General features: G+C 63.1%; 1 protein-coding gene across 2 annotated transcripts; it reads left to right on the plus strand.

The window, feature by feature from the left end:
* Positions 1-7,037: 7,037 nt before the first annotated feature.
* Positions 7,038-10,872, plus strand: BIRC7 (baculoviral IAP repeat containing 7). Of its 2 annotated transcripts, none has more exons than XM_012440454.2 (6): positions 7,038-7,572; positions 8,998-9,097; positions 9,483-9,564; positions 9,657-9,702; positions 10,434-10,505; positions 10,625-10,872. In XM_012440454.2, exons 1-6 carry the CDS (start codon positions 7,248-7,250, stop codon positions 10,870-10,872), a joined length of 873 nt encoding a protein of 290 aa, XP_012295877.2. In that variant the 5' UTR covers positions 7,038-7,247. The 2 variants fall into 2 exon arrangements, with proteins under 2 accessions (XP_012295877.2, XP_012295879.2); XM_012440456.2 differs by having other exon boundaries at positions 10,434-10,501; positions 10,675-10,872.
* The last annotated feature ends 9,780 nt before the right edge of the window (positions 10,873-20,652 follow it).

A 20,652-nucleotide genomic window follows, 5' to 3' on the forward strand; every position in this document is an offset into this window, starting at 1 on the left:
TTGCTTTCCCCAGCTGGGAGGCGGCACGTGAAAGGTGGAAGCGAGTGCCAGAGGCTCACCCCACCAGTGGGCGTTCTGTGACTTGTGCGCCGCTGTGTCCAGTAGGCGCCTCTATTGAGCACCCGAAATCGAGGAACCGCACTTTCCATTTTATTTCATTAAATTCAAACGGACACACACAGCTAGGGGCTAATGTCTGACGGCCAAGCTCAGATCCCAGGCGGTGATACTCAGCGCTGGTCCTCCACACTCCCAGAAAGCTCCAATTAACACACATGTCCACCCCACTGCCCCCACCCCGCCCCAGCAGGGAAATGGAAGTATCCTGGGGTGGAGTTGGTGACCTTCTGTCCAGGAGGCCTCTGGTTGAGCCTGAAGCCTCCAGGTGAGCCCGGTGCCTCTACGTGTGCCTAACACTCAGCTCAGCCACCCTTCTCACTCTGCTGCGTGGGGCTGGCGGTGCTCACCGGCTCCCTCTGCCGTGTGGGGCCGGGCAGTGCAGTGTCCAGTTTGCCTCTTGCAGCCTCTTGCTTCCACTTCTCTCTCCAGAGTCCTCCTGGTAGCCCCAGGGCGCCCTGATCTAGCCTTTCCTGAAGCTGACTCAGCCACCTCCTGGATTCCCAGGCTGGAATCTGGGGCCAGAGACGGGGCATCTCATGTTTCCAAACCATGCCAGAAGCTCACAGACAGCAGGGCTGGCCGGCGGACATTTTGGCTCTGCAGGACTGTGGGAACAGAGGCCCACGGCTCCCGTCCTCCCACCCTCCCCTCAAGACAGACCTTCCGTCCATCCCTGGCTTTAGGTAACCTCTCAGCTCAGCTTCGCAGGCCACAGGCGCTTGGGAAGGTGCAGGAAGGAGCCGGGTCAGCCGTACCGAATCAGCTTCTCCCCACCCCCGCCACCCACAGGCCTGGGCCAGGCAGGCCTGGAAAGTAAGTCAGACGAATGGACCCAAGTCGGGCTGCATCCACGGGAGGTGTGGTCCAGACAGCTGCAGCTGCACTGAGAAACACTGATCGTCCAGACTGACCCGCTGCGGGGGCCACTCCTTCCATCACATGTGTGAGCAGAACCCACTCAGCCCCAGGAGTCCTCCTCCAAAATCTCTCCACAGGCATCACTGTGAGACCTCCCCAGTGATCTCTGCAGTGAGCTGAAGAGTGTACCCCCAAACTCATGTCCCCCCGGCACCTGTGAGTGTGACTTTACTTGGAAAGTCACACTGTCTGGAGTATTGCTGGACGGCCAAGTCAGCATCCAGCCCAGCCCAGTCCAGCTCTGGGAGAAGCCCATGGCGGGGCCTGCTCTGGGCTGGCGCTGCTCGTTTTGCTTTGGGGTGCGCTCCGGAGAGCTTCACCGAAGACTCAGGGCAGGGCTGTAGACCACAAAGCCCGAGAGGCAGGGCTCGATCCACTGAGAAGGAGGTTTCGCCAAGATTAAGGACATGCCTGGAAGAGAAACGTGGAGTCACACAGTCTGCAGCCTGTGCCTTTCTCAAAGAGGCTTTTGAGGGCTGCACCGTTCAAAGTGAGGAAAGCGGGATGGAGGGCGAGAGGGTTTTAGGACTTTGGATTGGATTTAGGGCGCACCCTAATCCAGGATAACCTCATCATGTAATCATATCTGCAAAGAGCCTGTTTCTAAAAAAAGGTCACACAGGTGCCGGGTGGACATGAGTTTTGGGGTACACCCTTCAGCTCCCTGCAGAGATCACTGGGGAGGCCTCACAGTGATGCCTGTGGAGAGATTTTGGAGGGGGACTCCTGGGGCTGAGTGGGTTCTGCTCACACATGCGATGGAAGGAGTGGTCCCCCAGTGAGGCCTGAGGATGCACCACCATGCCAGCCTAGCCCCACTGGCAGGGAAGAGGCTGGCGGGATCCCACAGCCACTGCCCGGACCCACCCAGGCTTTTGCTGATCTCCAGAAGGTTCCATGCTGATCCTGACTCCTGGTTTCCTGTGACACCCTCCCAGGTCCTCAGGCCTGGCCAAGGTAAAGGCTTTCCCTGCAGAGCTGGTCTGGGGACCTCAGCCTCCCCCGCTGGTGCCATAGTCCCTGCATTCAAGTCACTTTGGAGCCCCTGTTCCCTGCCAACTGGACCTGCCCCTGGCAGCCCTCAGTCAAAATCCCTAAATCCACGGGAGGCCTCAGGAATGCCCATGTGCAAGGGAAGAGGAGCAGGCAGGGGAGTCAGCCACGTGCCCATCTCCCGCTCAAAAATCTGCGTTTGCAAGAAATAAGGCGAGCAGCTCCTGTGAGATGGCTCACCCGCTACCTGCAACCGCCTGCCAGGAACGAAAAGAAACGCAGCTTCTCACGCGACTTAGCTTTCAGTTTATTACTTTTTCTTTTGGCAGAGTGAATTGGGATCCCAAGTTTTTCTGGTTTTGTTTTTGAGACGGAGTCTCTGTCTTATTGCCCAGGCTGGAGTGCAGTGGCACGATCTCAGCTCACTGCAACCTCTGCCTCCTGGGTTCAAGCGATTCTCCCACCTCAGAATCCTGAGTAGCTGGGATTACAGGTGCGCACCACCCTGCCCAGCTAATTTTTGTATTTTCTTAGTAGAGACGGGTTTTGCCATGTTGGCGGGCTGGTCTTGAACTCCTGGCCTCTAGTGACCCACCCACCTCAGCCTTCCAAAGTGCTGGGATAACAGGTGTGAGTCACCGCGCCCGGCCCCTCCAGACAGTCTGAAAACAGGAAACCAGCCAGCCTGCCTGTCTCACTTGGAGCTGCTTGATGGCCTGGCCTCTCCTGGGGGCCTCTGACGTACCTGCCCGGAGCCCTGCGGTCACCTGGAGTCCTCGCTCTGTGGCCACGGGGAGGGTTGCTCCAGTGCCAGCAGGCTCTGGACCCCCAAGCTGGGGAGGAGGGACGGGCTCAGCGGCTTTCGGCGAGGGCACTCGGGGTTCTCTCAGCGGGAGTGGGCTGGGCGCGGAAGGGTGGCCGGTACAGGGTTTGCCAATGGACCTCTGCTGAGCTTCCTGGGAACCCAGGCCTGAGCCCCGGACAGGGACCGAAGCTTCTCCTCCTCCCTCCCACCTCTTTCCTCCTTCTCCTCCTCAGCTCCTGGGGGCTCCGGGTCCAGCCTCATTTCAGCCAGCATGGCCTGGAGGCGGGCAGGACCTGGGCTCATGTGACTGAAACCACAAGCCCAGCCTTCCATTGCAGCCACTGACCCAGAATCCCAGGACTTCCAGGACTGAAGGCCCAGAGGCAGTGGCTGTGGCCTGAGGAGGGGCGGGCCGGACCCACCCCACAAACAGATCTCTAAGCAGGACATGGGCAGGGAAGGGTGGGGAAGGGCACCTGGGGTCCCTGCAGTGCCGCGCCAGGCCCCCAAGGCCCCTCTGTCCCAGGCCCTCGTCGGGCAGATCTGGGTAGGGCGAGGCTGTCACAGCAGGCCAGGATGGTGAAGGAGTGAATTTCACCCCAAAATGTGTGTGACCGAAAAAGCCAAACTCTAAAATATTTAAAGAGGTTTATTCTGAGCCTAAAGCAGTGACCACGGCCCGAGGCACAGTCTCGTTGTGTCCTGAGCACGTGTCCCGGGTGGCTGGGTGACAGCTTGGTTTTATGGAGACATAGACCTCAGTTGGTGCCCGTGAGCTGTGCTGTGATCAGCTTCAGGAAGGCAGAGCAACTCGAAGCAGGGGGTGGAGGCTTATGGGTCATAGATGGGGCCTTACCGGGCCTAGGTGGGGGCCTGTGTGCCCTGGGTGGGTTGTGGATTCAAAGATCTTCTGATTGGCAGTTGGTTGAAAGAGTTAGGCTGTTATCTAAAGGTGAGTAGGAAGGGGCGTCTGGTTAAGCTAAGGGGTTGTGGAGACCAGAGTTCTTACTGCGGAGATGAGTCCCACGGGTAGCTGCTGTTAAAGACAGCACATGGCCAAGTTTCCTGTGTAGACCTTTGAAAGGTCTGGACTCTCAGCTAACTCTTTAGGATTGGGAGGGCCCTGAAGGGGAAAGGGCTCGTTATGTTATAAAATGTTGTAACAGAGGTTCCTTACAGACAGAAGCTTTCCCCACAAAGGACGGCTTTGCAGGGTCTTTGCAAAATATGGCAGACAACCGTATTCGGGGGTAGAATAATTTTCTTTCCTTATTTGCCATGTGACGTTATGCCAGAGTCAGGCTGGCATGCAGGGTCTTGCAGTCTGTTGGTTCTTTTTGTTTTTTGGTTTTGTTTTTGAGACAGGGTCTCCCTCTCCATCCCAGCTGGGGTTCAGCAGCCCGATCACAGCTCAGTGCAGCCTGGGCCTGCTGGCTCAAGTGAGCCTCCTGCCTCTACCTCCTGAGTGGCTGGGACCACAGGTGCATGCCACCATGCCTGTCTACTTTTTTTTTTTTTTGGAGGGATAAACTCTCATTATGTTGCCCAGGCTGGTCTTGAACTCCTGAGCTCAGGAGATCCTCTGGCCTCGGCCTCCCAAAGCGCTGGGTTCTAGGCGTGAGCCACTGTGCCTGGCCCGTTTTGTCAGGCTTAAGAGCCCAATTTTAATGCCAATGCTGGTCATTTGTGCCTGAACTCCAAAAGGAGGAGCGTCTCACGAGGCCTGTCTGGCCCCCACCTTCCTGTCATGGCCTGGACTAGTTTTTCCGGTTTCTTCGAGGACTCTTGGACAAGAGGGAGGTCCGCTCCGTCACTTGGGGGCTTGCATATGGTGCCCTGGCATGAGCCGCCACTGAAAGGTAGTAGACGCTGGAAGGGGCTCTGCTGGGATTTTAGGGCCAGCCCCGCCAAGGAGACGCGCAGTCGCCTTCCACCCCTTCCCTGAAACCTCAGGAAAGGCGCCGGGAGCAACACAGCCTCAGCTGGACAGACCCGTCCCGGAGGCGACGTCTCCTCTAGAGCTCCTCTCGACAGACCCGAACCAGAAACATCCACCTCCTGAGACAGTTCACGTTGCAAAGGGAATCATTTACAAGTCAATTCGTGTCTCTGGAGTCCCTCTATTCTCCCTGATGATCATTCATGCCCCATCATAAGAGCCGCCCACGCTCCCCCTCTCCCGCTCCTGATGAAGAAGCCACAGAAGCTCCACCTCCCGTCAGGTTCTGTGGCCCCCGCCCCACCGCGTGTGTGGCCAAGTGAACCCTCTCCCCGCAGTGGCTGCCGCTGCCTCCCTGGACAGGCTTCTTGGGCCTGCGTCTCCGCTCTTGGCCACCTCATCATGCCCCTGTCTGAGCCTCTGACATAAGCCCTGTGCCCATCTCAAAGGTTAACTGAGGGGACCCCGTGAGGGAATGTGGCCATGGCCTTAGCACAGGGCTTGGCACACTGTCCTGGGTGGGGCCCTCCCAGGGAATCCCAAAGCCAGCCGGCATCTGTCTGCAGGGAACCTCTCTTCCCTCCCAGCCCCACTTGTCTCTGGTAACCATGATGGGTTTGCTGCCGACGCTCCCTCACGGCAAGTCCATGCGCTGAGATGCTGGGTTGCAGCAGAGAAAGGGTTAATCACAGGATCCCTGAAGGAGCCCGGAGGGAACCTCAGATCCTTCTCCAGAGGAATGTGGGGCTAGGGTTTGTTGCTGTTGTTTGGCGTTTGCTTGTTTTGAGACAGGGTCCCAGGCTGGGGTTCAAGGACACCATCATAGTGAAATGGGAACAATTCTCTTGTCCCCCTTGCAGGGCGTGCGATGGGGGACTGGCCAGCTTCCTTGGTGCCCTGCCAACCAGGCTTCCAGGCGGATGGTTTCCACTGCAGCTAACCCTCTCCTGCCCGCCTGCGCTCCAGTGAACGGCTTCCACCGTGGCTAACCCTCTCCTGCCCGCCTGAGCTCCCTGCAGCAACCAGCGGCTCCGCAGTCTGTGATTCCTCAAACTCTGTGATCTTGCACACCCCCATCCAGGATGGAGCAGCAGGGGAGAGTGGCTGAAGGATGACAGGGGGCTTTTAGGGCCAGCTGGGTAGATGAGCTGGGTCTGCCGGGGTTGAGGGCTCAGTAGGGCTCAGTAGGGGTTCGGGGGGTGGCGAGGCCTGGGCCCATCCAGCTGTCCTCTCTGTCCCGCCCAGGTGTCCCTGGGGTTCCTGTTCCACCCCCGGGCTTCTCTGGGGTCAAGTCCCCCTCCCTGCTCCCTCAATGGGAGTTGGGCAGCATGGCACAGCTGTGGAGCTTGGACCCGCAGTCGGAGTCACAGCCGACCTCAGAGCTCCAGTCCCAGTGCCCATGCTGACGCACCTCTCTTGAGGACATCAGAGCCTCTCTCCTGGCTACTTGGGGAGGCTGGTACAGAGGGAAGTGGAGAGAGATGAGGGAAGTGGAGGGAGGTGGGGGAAGTGGAGGGAGGTGGGGGAAGTGGAGGGAGGTAGGGGAAGTGGAGGGAGGTGGGGGAAGTGGAGGGAGGTGGGGGAAGTGGAGGGAGGTGGAGGAAGTGAGGGGAGGTGGGGGAAGTGGGGGAAGGTGGGAGGAAGTGGGGGGAGGTGGGGGAGGTGGGGGAGGTGGGGGAGGTGGGGGGAGGTGGGGGAGGTGGGGGGAGGTGGGGGAAGTGGGGGGAGGTGGGGGAAGTGAGGGGAGGTGGGGGAAGGAGGGGAAGAGAGGGATGGGAAGGGGTTGGGGAGGGGAGTGCAGCACAGGCCCTTTTGTCTGCTCTGATCTTCATGGCCTGAGGAAAAGAGCTGCTCCCAGACCTGTGGAGGCCCCGTGGGACAGAGGGATGTTTCAGAGAACACCTGGGTAACCTGCCTCCAGCCCCAGCCCCGAATGACACAGCACTAGGCCCTGTGTGGCCAGAGACACCCCTGCAAGGTGGGGGCTCACGGCCCCTGCCTGGATGGCAGCACAGTCCATCCATTCTTACTTGAGCCTTCTCTGCTTCCAGAGGCTGCCCTGGGCGCCTGACCCCAGAGCCATCATCTCCCGCTCTCCAACCCCTCCCCGACAGCCCTGGGGCAGGCATCAGCCTGGGGAGGGTCTCCATGCTCAGTTCCCTCCCCGCTGGTTCAGAGAGACACTGCCTGCCCACGTGCTGTGAGCGGGATCTGAGACCCTGCCAGGGGCCCCATGACACGGCCCCGATGCACAGAGCATGTGACCCTAGAGGCCACCCTGGGCTCTTCCAGAAAGCGGTTGGCCCCGGGATACTCCCCGCCCAGGGTGTCTGGTGGCAAGGCCGTGCCTATTCTTGCAGTCCCTGGGTGGGTGTGGGGGTCAGGAGCTCCAGAAGGGCAGCCAGACATACTCTGGGACTGGCCATCAGCCCCATTGCTGCTGCAGACCTGGCCAGAGCCGCCATTCCCTCCATGGGGCCTGAAGACAGTGCCAAGTGCCTGCCCCGTGGGCCGGAGCCGAGCCCCGAGGAGCACCGTGGTGCCCGCGCTCTGTGCTGCCCTGTCCTGGGCCTGGACACCTGCAGAGCCTGGGACCACGTGGACGGGCAGATCCTGGGCCAGCTGCGGCCCCTGGCAGAGGAGGAAGAGGAGGAGGGCGCTGGGGCCACCTCGCCCAGGGGGCCTGCCTTCCCCGGCATGGGCTCTGAGGAGCTGCGTCTGGCCTCCTTCTATGACTGGCCGCTGACCGCTGGGGTGCCGCCCGCGCTGCTGGCCGCCGCCGGCTTCTTCCACACAGGTCAGTCCTGGGGTACGGGGCCTTCCTGCCGAGGGCCTGGGCACAATTCTGGACCCTTCCAGCCCAGGGCTCTGCCTCCTCCACAGCACCCACACCCCAACGGGAAGGGTCCGGCCTGATGACTGAATGGTCTTGCAAGCCCCTTCAGTGGCCATGTCTTGGTGCCTGACACTTTCCCCCGGAGTCTCTGCTGGCCGAGTTGTCAGACTGTGGGACAGGAGGAGGGGCTGCCTCTGGCCACAGTCTGGGTGTCTCAGCTGTGGAGGCCGCTACCTGGGCGTGCAAGTACCCCTTTGTGATAGAAGTGGGCTGGGCTGACATGGCCTGGGGCCCTCAGCTTTCCCCCTACCGCTGGTCTGCACGGGTGAGATGTTTAAGGAACAGATCAGGGTGACCGAGGCAGGCAGTGGTCAGCTGTGAGGTCCTGGCCGCTCAGTCTGTGGGGAATTTCTGCAGGCCCCAGCCCGCAGCCACTGTCTGGTCTTCCCCGACTGAACCAAGTCCCCGGAGCCCCTACCTTAGTCTCAGCCTGGGCCTGCTCCTCGGCCCTACAGCTGGGACCACGTGGTCAGACCTGAGTTCAGGTCCCAGCTCTGCCCCTTCCTGGCTGAGGGACAGGGCAGCGGGGCTTTAAAGCCCTGGCACAGCATTGGTCATCGTCAGCAGCGGGCTCTGGGGGGCACCGTCCTGGGAAGGCCAGACCAACGTGAGACAGCTGGGGGTAGGGACCGTGGCTGGGACAGTCAGGAGCCTCAGCGTCAAGGGGCCGGCCCAGCTCACCCACCTCCCCGGAGGTCCAAGGCTCAGCAGGCGAAGGCCGGGCTGGAGGCATGGCAGCTGTGGAGCAGGGCTCTTTGGGGCTCCTGTAGGCCCAGCGCCTGCTGCAGCCCAGACCTGTGATGGCAGTGCCAGGTGATGTACCCCACAGCTGCCATGAGGGGATGGAGCCGCCAGGAGGTAGAGTGGTGAGGGGTTTCCCACCCCCAAAGGAAGGCATGAGCTCCTAAAACTAAGCCTGGTGCCAGATAGGGTAGTCGCCCCTCTTCTGCTCACTGGGAATCCATTCTGGGAAGCAGAGACCTGGGGAGGGGCCCTTCGGACTCCTGAAGCCCCAGGGCTATAGATGTGCCAGGCCCTGGGGGGCCCCCACCGCTCACTGTGGACAATGCAAATGCCAGCTCAGTCCTTTCCTGAACCTTCTCACTCGTCCTGCTGGGCACGCAGACACCCTTGTCCCCTTCACCTTTGACGCAAATGATGTGCATGTGACATCACCCACCAAGCCCCCTGCCCACTCCTCCTCCCTGTTACCACCTGGCGCTCCCAACCCCTCCACCTCAAGCTCTCATAGCCTTGGAAGGACGCAGCGGGGGCCCTGGGGCTGGGTGGGGCCTGGCTGGTGCCAGCATCTCTGCCACACCCCAGGCCAGCAGGACAAGGTGAGGTGCTTCTTCTGCTACGGGGGCCTGCAGAGCTGGAAGCGCGGGGACGACCCCTGGACAGAGCATGCCAAATGGTTCCCCAGGTACCGGCTGCTCCCGGCGCCCTAGGTCTGATCACGGGTCAGGGTGGGCCCCAAAGGGCTCTGTCAACCCAACCCCAGGCCCGCTTTGCCTCCCCGGCCCCACAGGGCACTGGGAAGGCCCCTCTGTGGATGGTGCTTCTGCCCGGCAGGTACTCACTTTTCCTGTGAGGGCCCCTTTTGGGAAGGGCTGCTGGGGGCAGAAATTCCTCTCCCATGGAAATACCCGGAAGGCCCACGAGGCGTCTCCAAAGCAGCCCCCCAGCCCACGCCCACAGCCACTGCAGGGCAGCGGGAGGAGGGGCCCAACCCCGGCCCCAGGGGCTCCAGGGGCTGAAGCTGACAGCGGAGGCTCGGAGCCTCATCCTGCATCTGGGGGCTTCTGCAGGTGTCAGTTCCTGCTCCGGTCTAAAGGGAGAGACTTTGTCCACAGCGTGCAGGAGGCTCACTCCCAGCTGCTGGGCTCCTGGGTGAGTGCCACCTCTCCTCGGGGCTCCGGGCGGCAATGGGGTCCGGCCCCTCCTGTTTCCCCAAGGCACCAACATTCTCTGGCTCCTTCCAGGACCCGTGGGAAGAACCAGAAGACGCAGCCCCCGTGGCCCCAGAGGGTGAGAGCTGACACCACCCTGGCTGCCTCCTCGGGCGCCCGCAGCCTGTGTTTGGCCAAGGCTACTGGGTGTCCCCACCCTGCTGGGCAGCAAGGACAGTGATGGGCACGTGACCGGGTGTGAGGTGCTGCCAGGGTTGACCTCATGGGGGCTGTGCCATGAGGACAGGGATGGGACAGCAGGGGCCTCCCGCCAATGCCAGGCCCAAACTCTGCTTCCCCCCAGCTCACCCCTTGGCACAGCCCATTGCCTCCTGCCACACCACCCCCCCCACGCCACCTCCCGCCACGCCACCCCCACCACGCCACCCCCCGCCATGCCACCCCCGCCATGCCACCTCCCGCCACGCCACCCCCGCCACGCCACCCCCGCCATGCCACCCCCTGCCACGCCACCCCCGCCACGCCACATCCCGCCACGCCACCTCCCACCATGCCACCCCCCACTACGCCACCCCCAACAGTGCCCAGCACACAGCGGCCGCAGCCACTGCCAGTGGGGCTGGATGTGCAGAGGGCCTTGGACAAGGGGCAGGCTCTCTGGCGGCCCCTCCAGGAAGCCTCTGGATTCTGCTCGCTGTGGGAGGGTGGGAAGTGGTGTGGGAGCAGGGGGACTCTGAAGCCCCTCCACTCTCGGCCAGAACTGGACCCCACAGGCTGTGGATCTGTCTCCGAGCTGGCCCGGCTTTCCCCTTGGGAGCAAGGCCTCAAATCCATGCTAACTGTCCACAGCCCCTGCCCCTGGGGACCCAGAGCTGCCCATGCCCGGAAGAGAAGTCCAGTCTGAAGGTGCCCAGGAGCCAGGTACAGGCCCAGGACCCCCCAGGGTGGGGCTGGGCCAGGGGAGGGCCGATGGCACCCTGGGGTGCTGGGTGACACCCACCTTCCACGGCCCATAGAGGGAGGGCCGGGGTATCTCGTAGGAGGAGCCAGTCCAACCCAGGCCCGGCGGGCGTGGTGGGTCCTGGAGCCCCCGGGGGCCAGGGACATGGAGGAGCAGCTGCGGCAGCTGCAGGAGGAGAGGACGTGCAAGGTGTGCCTGGACCACGCCGTGGCCATCGTGTTCGTGCCCTGCGGCCACCTGGTCTGTGCCGAGTGCGCCCCCAGCCTGCAGCTGTGCCCCATCTGCCGGGCGCCCGTCCGAGGCCGCGTCCGTACCTTCCTGTCCTAGGCCATGGTCACCCAGGGGGCTGCAGGGTGGGCCTCTGACCCCCTCTGCCTGTCCTGCACTGTGTTCTGGGCCTGCTGAGGACGGCAGGGCTGGGGTCCATCCAGTACCAACCCACCCCGATTCCCCCGCCACAGCCCAGGGTGGACAAGGGAGTCCTGCTGGGCATGGGGGTGGCTTTCCTGCCCGTTTGGATGCTTCTGAATATAAATAAAGTGGGTTTTCCCTGGACACGCTCGGCAGCCCGTCCCTCCCCGCCCGCCCGACCCCTGACACAGGTCACCGCCTCCCTGGGAGGCTCCCCAGACTCCCCTCACTCCCTCGGACACCCCTTCTGGGCCCTTCACCTCCTGCCCCTCGCACTTACCCTCCACGTGTTAGTGACTGTTGGAATAAGCAGGCCTCAGGCCCCACCTGAGACTACCCCTAACTATTCCCCAAGCTCAACATCTTCCAGAGGGTGGTCGAGGCCAGGTTCCTGTTTATTTACCAACTTGGTGATACCTGGGGATCCTCTGGGACCATCTGCCCAAGACCCCTGTTTACAAAGGTGCTGCCCACCCGTCACCACCGTGTGCCCTGCCCTGTGTGGTGAGGCCTGGCTCTGCTGTTCCTGGTCAAGCCCTGCTCCCACCCCTGGGCTCCATCAGCCTCAGCTCCTGGGCTGGGTGGGGGTTTGTCTGGCACGAGTTCAGGGCTGGGGTGCTCTCCATCTTCAGCTGGGACCCTCGCCACTTCAGGGGTCTCGGGGCTCATGTTGACCTTCTGGGGGCCTGTGCTGTTCCCACCTCACTGTCCCCCAATAGCGGCGAGTGCAGCCCGAGGGTCCAGTGGCCCCAGGCAGGCACCTGAGGGAGGGGCCTGGGGACAGAGCTGTGGCCCCCATGCTGCTGGAGGAGGTGGCCACGGAGGAGGTGGCCACGTGGGGCTCTGCCTTTGCTTTTGCATGTTTTCTTTTATTTTAGAGAAAGGAAATTTCAAACTCTCCCGAAGCTGCAGCCAGCCTTGGTGCTGCCCTGCCGCCCTGACTGGTTGAACCCAGGGCAGGCGCTGCCAGTCACCCAGGAGGTGCTGGGTGGGGCGTGTCCCAAGGCCTTGGGACTGTCGTAGGTGGGTCGCTGAGGCTGGAAGCCGCAGGAGCATGATCAGCTGTTTCGTGACTTACGCAGGCCTGTGGGGACAAGGTCAGAGAACACCTGGGGACGCAGGGCTGGGGTGGCCACTGGGGACTGCCGTCCCCTCCCCTTGAGAACCTGAAATGGAAAAGTCCAAGCAGTGGGTGGCTTCAGGCCTTTGGCAGAAAGGAGGTGGTTGGGGCTGAGGCTCCCCACCCATGCCTCTCCCTGTCGGGGGCATGCTGGCGTCTTGTGCTGACATCTCAGTGGGGTCTGGGCTGTGGGGCTAGGAGTGGGGTGGGGCTCTCACAGGCTCCTCAGCCGGGGGAAAATCGCTGAGGTCCGTCTGGTGTGTTGCATCCTGCCCAGCCCAGGCGTGTGCCCGAGTCCCCGGCTCAGGACCTGCCTATGACCCCAGCCCTGCTCACCCAGCCCAGGCGTGTGCCCAAGTCCCCAGCTCAGGACCTGCCTGTGACCCCAGCCCTGCTCACCCAGCCCAGGCGTGTGCCTGAGTCCCCGGCTCAGGACCTGCCTGTGATCCCTGCTCAGCCCTTTATTCCCCATTCTCTGACATGGGAACTGGGCTCCTGCTAACTCACACAGCCCCTGCTGTGACACCCTCGTTTTTAGGACAGAAGGGATGAGGGCTACCCAGGGGCGTGGCATCAGGTGTCTCCGGGGTCCTGGGTAGCCCAGGGGAGGTGCAGCTGCCTATTCTGAGCCCCAAACTGGGATTGTGTACAGCGCGGGCTGTCTGGCAAAAGCTATTTCAGAGGAGGCAGCTGGGAGGCCTGGCACCCCACCCTGAGGTCTGGGGTTTGCAGAGCTGTGGGTGCTGCCTTTCAAGAAAGAGGTCTGGTTCTGCCAGATAGGAAACCAGTGCCCCAGCTGCCCACCACGGAGAGACCGCTGCAGCACCCCCATGCTGCCTGCTCTTCAGACCCGCTTTGCGCCCCTGGTTCAGAGCCAACTCTTGGACCCAACCCCCTCCCAAAGGCTCCATCTCTGCTGCGCTCTGAGCTTCTGGGCTGGGACTGTGCCCTAGGCCTCCGCACCCCCAGTACCACCCCAGAGCCTGGCACGAAGCAGATCTTAGAGAAGTGGGGGTGGATGGATGGAGGGATGGATGGAAGGATGGATGGATGGATGGATGGATGGACAGATGGATGGACAGATGGATGGAGGGATGGATGGATGGATGGATGGATGGATGCATGGATGGAAGGATGGATGGATGGATGGATGGATGCATGGATGGATGGATGGATAGATGCATGGATGGAAGGATGGATGGATGGATGGATGGATGGATGGATGGATGCATGGATGGAGGGATGGATGGATGGATGGATGGATGGACGGATGGATGGATGGATGGATGGCAGCACAGACAGGCAAGTGGCTGGTGAGGCCCCCAAGGAAGGCAGCCTCTCACTGTGAGCGCCAGATTGGCTAGGCTGGACGCAGAGCAAATTCTGCCAGCCATACTTACAAGTACGCCTGCTTGGACAAGAGGCTGGATGGCTTTTCATTGACATGGTAGAGAGGAAATGGATCAAATCCACCAATGAAACCAACTGAAAGAAATCAAGACCCAAATAAAACAAACTCCACACAATGGAAAAGATGGCAGAGCGGAGAACAAGCGCAATCAGACAGTGAAGTCCACGGATTCCCGGGGGCACAGACGGCGCCGGAAGCCCCGACAAAATCGCAGAGGGGACACGGCCTGGGGACGGTGGGGGTAGGATGGCCGGGGTCCTCCGACCTGCGCAGGCCTGCACCATGTTCTGCCCGCTCTCCCCACCACCCTCTGTCACGTTCACACACCGTCACTCCCTTGATGCTGTGTCTACACAGCCAGCATGCGGCAGGGGCTCTCTGGGCAAAGTCAATGCATTTTGAACCCCGGGTTCAAATGGGGTTCCCATCTTAAAATGTTTTAATGGAACCAGTGTGCAGAAGCCGTCTGCTTCCTCCCAGGAAGCTGGCTGAGCTCTGAGTGATAGTTCAGGATCCGCAGCTCAGCGGCTGAGGGATGCCGGGCGCTGGGGCCGTGGCTCTGAGGGCGTCCTCAGCCTCTGGAATCAGGCCTGGTCTGAGGGTAGGGGGCCTCTGACATGTGGACTGCTGACCCCATGGCCCCAGAGTCCTGGGGACAGATGGCTCTGAACTGGATTCTGACCCCAGGGGCAGTTCAGTCCACAGGAACCATGGGCCCCTGGGCATACCCAGACCCTCCTTGGCATCTGCCCTTCCCACCCGGCTCAATCCTCCTCCACAGGGTCTTCCTGTGAGATGCATCAGGATGAGGGGAGCAGTCAGGGCGCCTGAGTGTGGCCCATTTCGTGCTGCAGATCAAAGGCAAGTTGACAGGGGCTTGCGAGCAGAAGGCAAATGGAAATCTTGCCTAGGGGGGTCCAGGCTGCAACCGAGGGCCTGGTGTGAATGTCCCAGCCAGCGGGGCGGGTTCTGAGCTGCCTGGGGGCTGCGGCGGCCTGGACCTCGGCAGGTCTGAGCTCAGGCCTTCTACCTGTGGCTACTGAGGGGATCGTGAGGGCAGGCCTGGCCCGAAGCACAGGAGCCGCCCTTGCACTTGGAGGCAGCTGAGCCCTGGAGCCTGCAGCCATCAGCAAGGCCCTGCTGGACGTGGGGTTTCACCCAAGGGAGGGCTCTCTCCCTGCCCCAGACAGGACAGACTCAGAGCTGCCCCTGCTGCAGCTGAGCCTGCGCCCGCCCCGCTGCCTGCGGAAGTCCATACTCACAGCTGTCCTCTTCCTCCGAGAACATACTGACCAGGCAGCAGCCACAGACACCATCCGGGCCCCAGGCCCACCCTGAAGCTCTCCGCCCTCCCTGCTGCATGGAAGCCTGCGATCTGCAGGCCCCGTGCCCCACCCCCAGAGCGCTCTCACCGCCACCATTTCCCTCCCCAGCAGAGCTGGGCAGGGGCCGACCAAGCCGCCAGGCTCTCCCAGGCCCTCCAAAGCAAGCAGGGGGCTGGGCTCCCAGGGAGGACTAGCTGGCTGGAATTTAGAAACCACATCCTATTAAAGAAATTCGCATCCCTGGGAGTCAAGATGAAAGCCAACAGGAGGCCCCGTCTCCCCAACCATGCGGAGCGCTCACTCCTCCAGCCTCCGCTCCCACGGAGCACACCAGGCCCGTCCCAGGGAATCTTCACTCATGCTCTAGTTTCCTTTCTGTTCCTTCTCACAAACCCTAATCTCAGAAGCTTTGATGTGCATCCTTGGGAAATCGGCTCTTTCTCCCCCAGAGGCAGGCGCCTGGGTTCCACACATTTTGGGGGCAACTGGGGCCTTCTCTGTGCCTGCCTGAGTGGCTGTGGTGGGAGACACAGGCCCGGACTCTAGCTGGCAGGGTGCATCTGTGTCCTTGCTATGGGACAGCACCTCCCTGGCCGGATTTCCTGTGGGACCCAGAGCAGAGCCCAGGAAGGAGCCCTGGGAGCTCACGAGGCCATCCGCACCATCGAGTGTCCTCACGGGGCCACCGGAACTGTTGCGTGTTCTCATGCCACGGGCTCCTTGGATTTGGAACTGAGCTTCCACTGCCAGCTGCTGGAGCCTCGCTCCTGGAAGCCCCATGTCCACCTGGGTGTGCACAGGGAAAGTCGGGGAGCCTTGAGATGGGCCGGAAGTTCCTCCAGCGATGGCACCAGCCACGCTGCAGTCACCCCGGCCCTGCCCCAGGAGCTCCTGAGGCCCAAGGCAGACCGAGCACCTTCTACACACCCGCCCCAGCTTTTGCCTCCTCCTTCCGAACTCCTCAAGGAAGGCACCATCTGCATTTTACAGAGCGGGAGCTGAGGCACAGGGAGGTTGCTAGGCTCACTGCGGCGGCACAGCGGGGACGTGGCTGTGTGGCCAGACCCAAGCAGGGCCAGGGAGGACGGCAGAGCCCCGTTCTCTCACAGGCAACAGCCACTCCTCAGCTCCAGCTGGGGCGGGAGAATCCCTGCCAGGTTAGATGTGGGTCGTGTGGCGCCAGCCTTGCCAAGGTCACACGCCAGGGTTCCGGGCAAGTTTGAGGGGCTTCTTGCCAGCTCAGACTCAGGCTCTGTCCACTTCCCGAGACTGGCATGCGCATGGGGCAGCCGAGGGAACAGGCGGGACACACGTGGATGGGTTTGTCAGGAAGATGTGTGCCCCTCCTCCTCGGGGCCGTCAAAGCCCACGCAGGGGCTCGGCCTGATCTGAGCCCTTCCCACTCCCCACAGCAAACACCTCGCTCAAGCTGAGAAAGGGCCTGGGCCAGCCCCGCTTGGGGGAGGTGGCTTGCAGAGGGAGGCACTGAGGTGCCAGCGGTGCAAGCCCACGTGGGAGCCCACCCGTGATGCCTTAACCTCTCCCACATGGGTGGGGGATGAGGAAGGGGATCCTGCCGTGGCAGAGACAAGCTTGAGGCCTGGTCAGCTGGTCCCACCCCAGGGAGATGAGCCCAGCGCCGTATCCCCTCCCCCATCAGCCCATCCCCACCCTGGGTCCCCTCCCCGACGCTCACCATGATCAGGACCTGCAGCCACTGTGCAGGACTTCCACACAGCAGGGCTCCAGGCAGAGTCGGCACCTGACACCAGGGCCTGGCCATGGGGGGCCCCTCCTCGTGCAGACAGCCCAGCCAGTGCCCACGCCACCAGGAGCGATGCTGGGAGAGGCTGAAGGTCAGTAGCTCGCTGTCCTGGGGTGAGGAGCAGGGCCGGTTAGCACCAGGAGGTGGCCGGCCTCACCCACTGCAGCCTGCGGGGACACCACCGCAGAGGCCAGAGGTCCTGTCCTCCGCCTTCCCGCACTCTGCCCCCGGGGCTCCAGCCTTGGTGGGGAAAGAATACCAAGGCCCTCCCAGCCGCTCCTGTGCCTGCTCTCGACCTACACACCTCCTCCTCCAGGAAGGCCTCCCTGCCCAGACCCCAGGACTGCTCTCAGGTGCACTCGGACCTTTCCTCGTGTCTCTGGCTAAAGCTGCCATTTGACCTGTGTCTGACTCAGGACAGTCTCCTGGGTTGCAGCCCCAGGTGTGGCTCTAGCAAGCGGGGGCCCGTCTGCCCAGCTGGGCACCTGCCCTAGTGCCCACCTGTGCCGCACCGGCCAGAGCAGAGAGCCCCCAGGGGAGACCAAACTCCACTCGTCCCCGGCTTGAGGACCAACCTCTGAGCTGCAAGGAAAGTGCCTGAAACAGCCCCTGTCACGGTCAGGGTGGGCTCAGCGACGAGCTCCCAGCCCCCGTTCCCTCAGTTCCTGCAGCGCAGGAGGCACCAGGCTTTACCAGCCTGGACGGTTGCTCTGACTGGCCGGGACCAAGCACCCCACGTGGCCTCAGGAGGGTTAGGGTTAGGGTTAGGGTTAGGGTGGGCTCAGCGACGAGCCCCCAGCCCCCGTTCCCTCAGTTCCTGCAGTGCAGGAGGCACTAGGCTTTACCAGCCTGGACGGTTGCTCCGACTGGCCGGGACCAAGCACCCTACGTGGCCTCAGGAGGGTTAGGGTTAGGGTTAGGGTTAGGGTGGGCTCAGCGACGAGCCCCCAGCCCCCGTTCCCTCAGTTCCTGCAGTGCAGGAGGCACCAGGCTTTACCAGCCTGGACGGTTGCTCCGACTGGCTGGGACCAAGCACCCCACGTGGCCTCAGGAGGGTGGGGTCCGTTCGCCCACACATCTCTGCCGGGACTCGTCTCTGCTCTGAGGCCCCTCTCCGCAGCTGGAGCCCCCTCACCCGCCAACACCCACAGAGAGCCTCATTCACCAAACAACCCACTGGTTTCTCCCAGACCTTTACTGAGTCAGCAACTACCGACCAGGGCTGCTCTGGGTACTGGGGACTGAGCCCTGGCTCTCACAACAGACACAGGGCATGTTAGATGGAGCCCGGCCAGGACCCCAGGAAGGACCCTGTGCTGCCTTCCCGCCTGCACTCACCTGTGAGAGCCCCCCGACTTACAGGTAGAAGCAGATGAGGAAGATGTTCCAGGAGACCCAGACGGCTGCCACACTGCGGCTGCCACACTGTGTGCTGGGGAGAGGGGAGGGCGGGGCTGCCACACTGTGTGCTGGGGAGAGGGGAGGACGGGGCTGCCACACTGTGTGCTGGGGAGAGGGGAGGACGGGGCTGCCACACTGTGTGCTGGGGAGAGGGGAGGGTGGGGCTGCCACACTGTGTGCTGGGGAGAGGGGAGGACGGGGCTGCCACACTGTGTGCTGGGGAGAGGGGAGGACGGGGTTGCCACACTGTGTGCTGGGGAGAGGGGAGGGCGGGGCTGCCACACTGTGTGCTGGGGAGAGGGGAGGGCGGGGCTGCCACACTGTGTGCTGGGGAGAGGGGAGGGCGGGGCTGCCACACTGTGTGCTGGGGAGAGGGGGGCGCGGGGCTGCCACACTGTGTGCTGGGGAGAGGGGAGGGCGGGGCTGCCACACTGTGTGCTGAGGAGGGGGTGGGGCGGCTGCACTGTGTGCTGGGGAGAGGGGAGGACGGGGCCGCCACACTGTGTGCGGGGAGAGGGGAGGACGTGGCTGCCACACTGTGCTGGGGAGAGGGGAGGGCGGGGCTGCCACACTGTGTGCTGGGGAGAGGGGAGGGCAGGGCTGCCACTGTGTGCTGGGGAGAGGGGAGGACGGGGCTGCCACACTGTGTGCTGGGGAGCGGGGAGGATGGGGCTGCCACACTGTGTGCGGGGAGAGGGGAGGATGGGGCTGCCACACTGTGTGCCGGGAGAGGGGAGGGCGGGGCTGCCACACTGTGCTGGGGAGAGGGGAGGACGGGGCTGCCACACTGTGTGCTGGGGAGAGGGGAGGGCGGGGCTGCCACACTGTGCTGGGGAGAGGGGAGGACGGGGCTGCCACACTGTGTGCTGGGGAGAGGGGAGGGCGGGGCTGCCACACTGTGTGCTGGGGAGAGGGGAGGGCGGGGCTGCCACACTGTGTGCTGGGGAGAGGGGAGGGCGGGGCTGCCACACTGTGTGCTGGGGAGAGGGGAGGGCGGGGCTGCCACACTGTGCTGGGGAGAGGGGAGGACGGGGCTGCCACACTGTGTGCTGGGGAGAGGGGAGGGCGGGGCCGCCACACTGTGCTGGGGAGAGGGGAGGGCGGGGCCGCCACACTGTGTGCTGGGGAGAGGGGAGGGCGGGGCCGCCACACTGTGTGCTGGGGAGAGGGGAGGGCGGGGCCGCCACACTGTGTGCTGGGGAGAGGGGAGGGCGGGGCCGCCACACTGTGTGCTGGGGAGAGGGGAGGGCGGGGCCGCCACACTGTGTGCTGGGGAGAGGGGAGGGCGGGGCCGCCACACTGTGTGCTGGGGAGAGGGGAGGGCGGGGCCGCCACACTGTGCTGGGGAGAGCGGAGGGCGGGGCCGCCACACTGTGCTGGGCAGAGGGGAGGGCGGGGCCGCCACACTGTGCTGGGGAGAGGGGAGGGCGGGGCCGCCACACTGTGTGCTGGGGAGAGGGGAGGGCGGGGCCGCCACACTGTGCTGGGGAGAGGGGAGGGCGGGGCTGCCACACTGTGTGCTGGGGAGAGGGGGAGGGTCTGCGATTGCACAGGAAGGGTGGCCTCTGCTCTCCAGATGCACAGCGTGGAGAAAGGGGTCGCTCGAGCCCACCAGGGTAGGTCTCACAGCTTTCCCACGTGGGCGCCCCAGGAATGAGGTGGGGCACAGCCAGGTGGAGGGAGTACCAGCACAGGTCGGCATAGGGACACAGCCTCCTGGCTGAGCTGCTCAGCCTGTCCTCGCCTCACCGGGCAGATCTCCGCTGCAGAGCACCCCAAAAACCATCCCAGGAGAGTGCCCCAAAGAGCCGACAGCGGCTTTCATAAATAAAGTTTTGCAGACACAGCCGCACGCATTTATGTGCACGCGGCCGGTGGTGGCTTTTGCTCTCTGTGGGAAAAGGTGGCTGCAATCCACTGGTCCAGACTGGTGATCTGGTTCTGCACGGAAGGAAAACGCTGACTGGGCAGAGACGCTTTTCTGAACATTCTTTCAGCTTCTCCAGAGGCCACAGCATGGGCAGGGTCTGCCGGGGTCCAGGCCCACCCTGGGCTCGGGGCGGTGACTCTGTGCCATTTTCCTGTCTGTAAAGCGGGGATCATGGCAGCACCCACATCCCTGGCTACTGAGAGGATGAATTAGTGAAGCCGTTCAGGACCTGGGGCTCCCCCGTATATGCAGCTGCTCCTCGAAGCCTCGGAGAAGCCCCTGTGTCCGAACCACAATCCTAGATGTCCAGGCAGCAAAGAGGTCTGAACCCAGGGGTCGGGGTTGGCATTTGTGGGGTGTTCAGTGGCTTCCAGGAAAACAGGGCAGGACAGTGCAAGGTGCCGCGGGAGCCGCCATCCTGGTCACCCCAACCCACCTGCTCGTAAAGAGGCCAGGCCCAGGACCCACCACGGCATAGCGCGGCCGGTACCGGATGGTGCCGAAGAGTCCCGGGAGGATGACGGCGATGGCAATGGCGAGGTTGGCCAGGACGGGCGCCTGCCGCTACCCCAGGAAGTCAGACACCTGCTCTCCAGGGCGGTGACCTAGGAGCAGGGCGAGGCCATGAAGGGCAGACCTGAGGGAGGCCCCAGCCCGCCAGCCAGGCACCCGGCTGGCACTTCCTCCCCATGCCCGCCCACCACACGTCTGTTTGAGGAGGAACACCAGGCCCTAAGTGCTGCT

Source organism: Aotus nancymaae, unplaced genomic scaffold (assembly GCF_030222135.1).
Source record: "Aotus nancymaae isolate 86718 unplaced genomic scaffold, 86718_ANA_hifiasm-v0.15.2.pri h1tg000029l, whole genome shotgun sequence".
Classification (NCBI taxonomy): Eukaryota; Metazoa; Chordata; class Mammalia; order Primates; family Aotidae; genus Aotus; species Aotus nancymaae.

Coding starts and splice junctions, on each gene's coding strand:
- BIRC7 (XM_012440454.2), top strand. CDS start 7,248: ATGGGGCCTGAAGACAGTGCCAAGTGCCTGCCCCGTGGGCCGGAGCCG. Junction 9,098..9,482: donor CATGCCAAATGGTTCCCCAG/GTACCGGCTGCT, acceptor GGGCTTCTGCAG/GTGTCAGTTCCTGCTCCGGT. Junction 10,506..10,624: donor TGAAGGTGCCCAGGAGCCAG/GTACAGGCCCAG, acceptor GGTATCTCGTAG/GAGGAGCCAGTCCAACCCAG.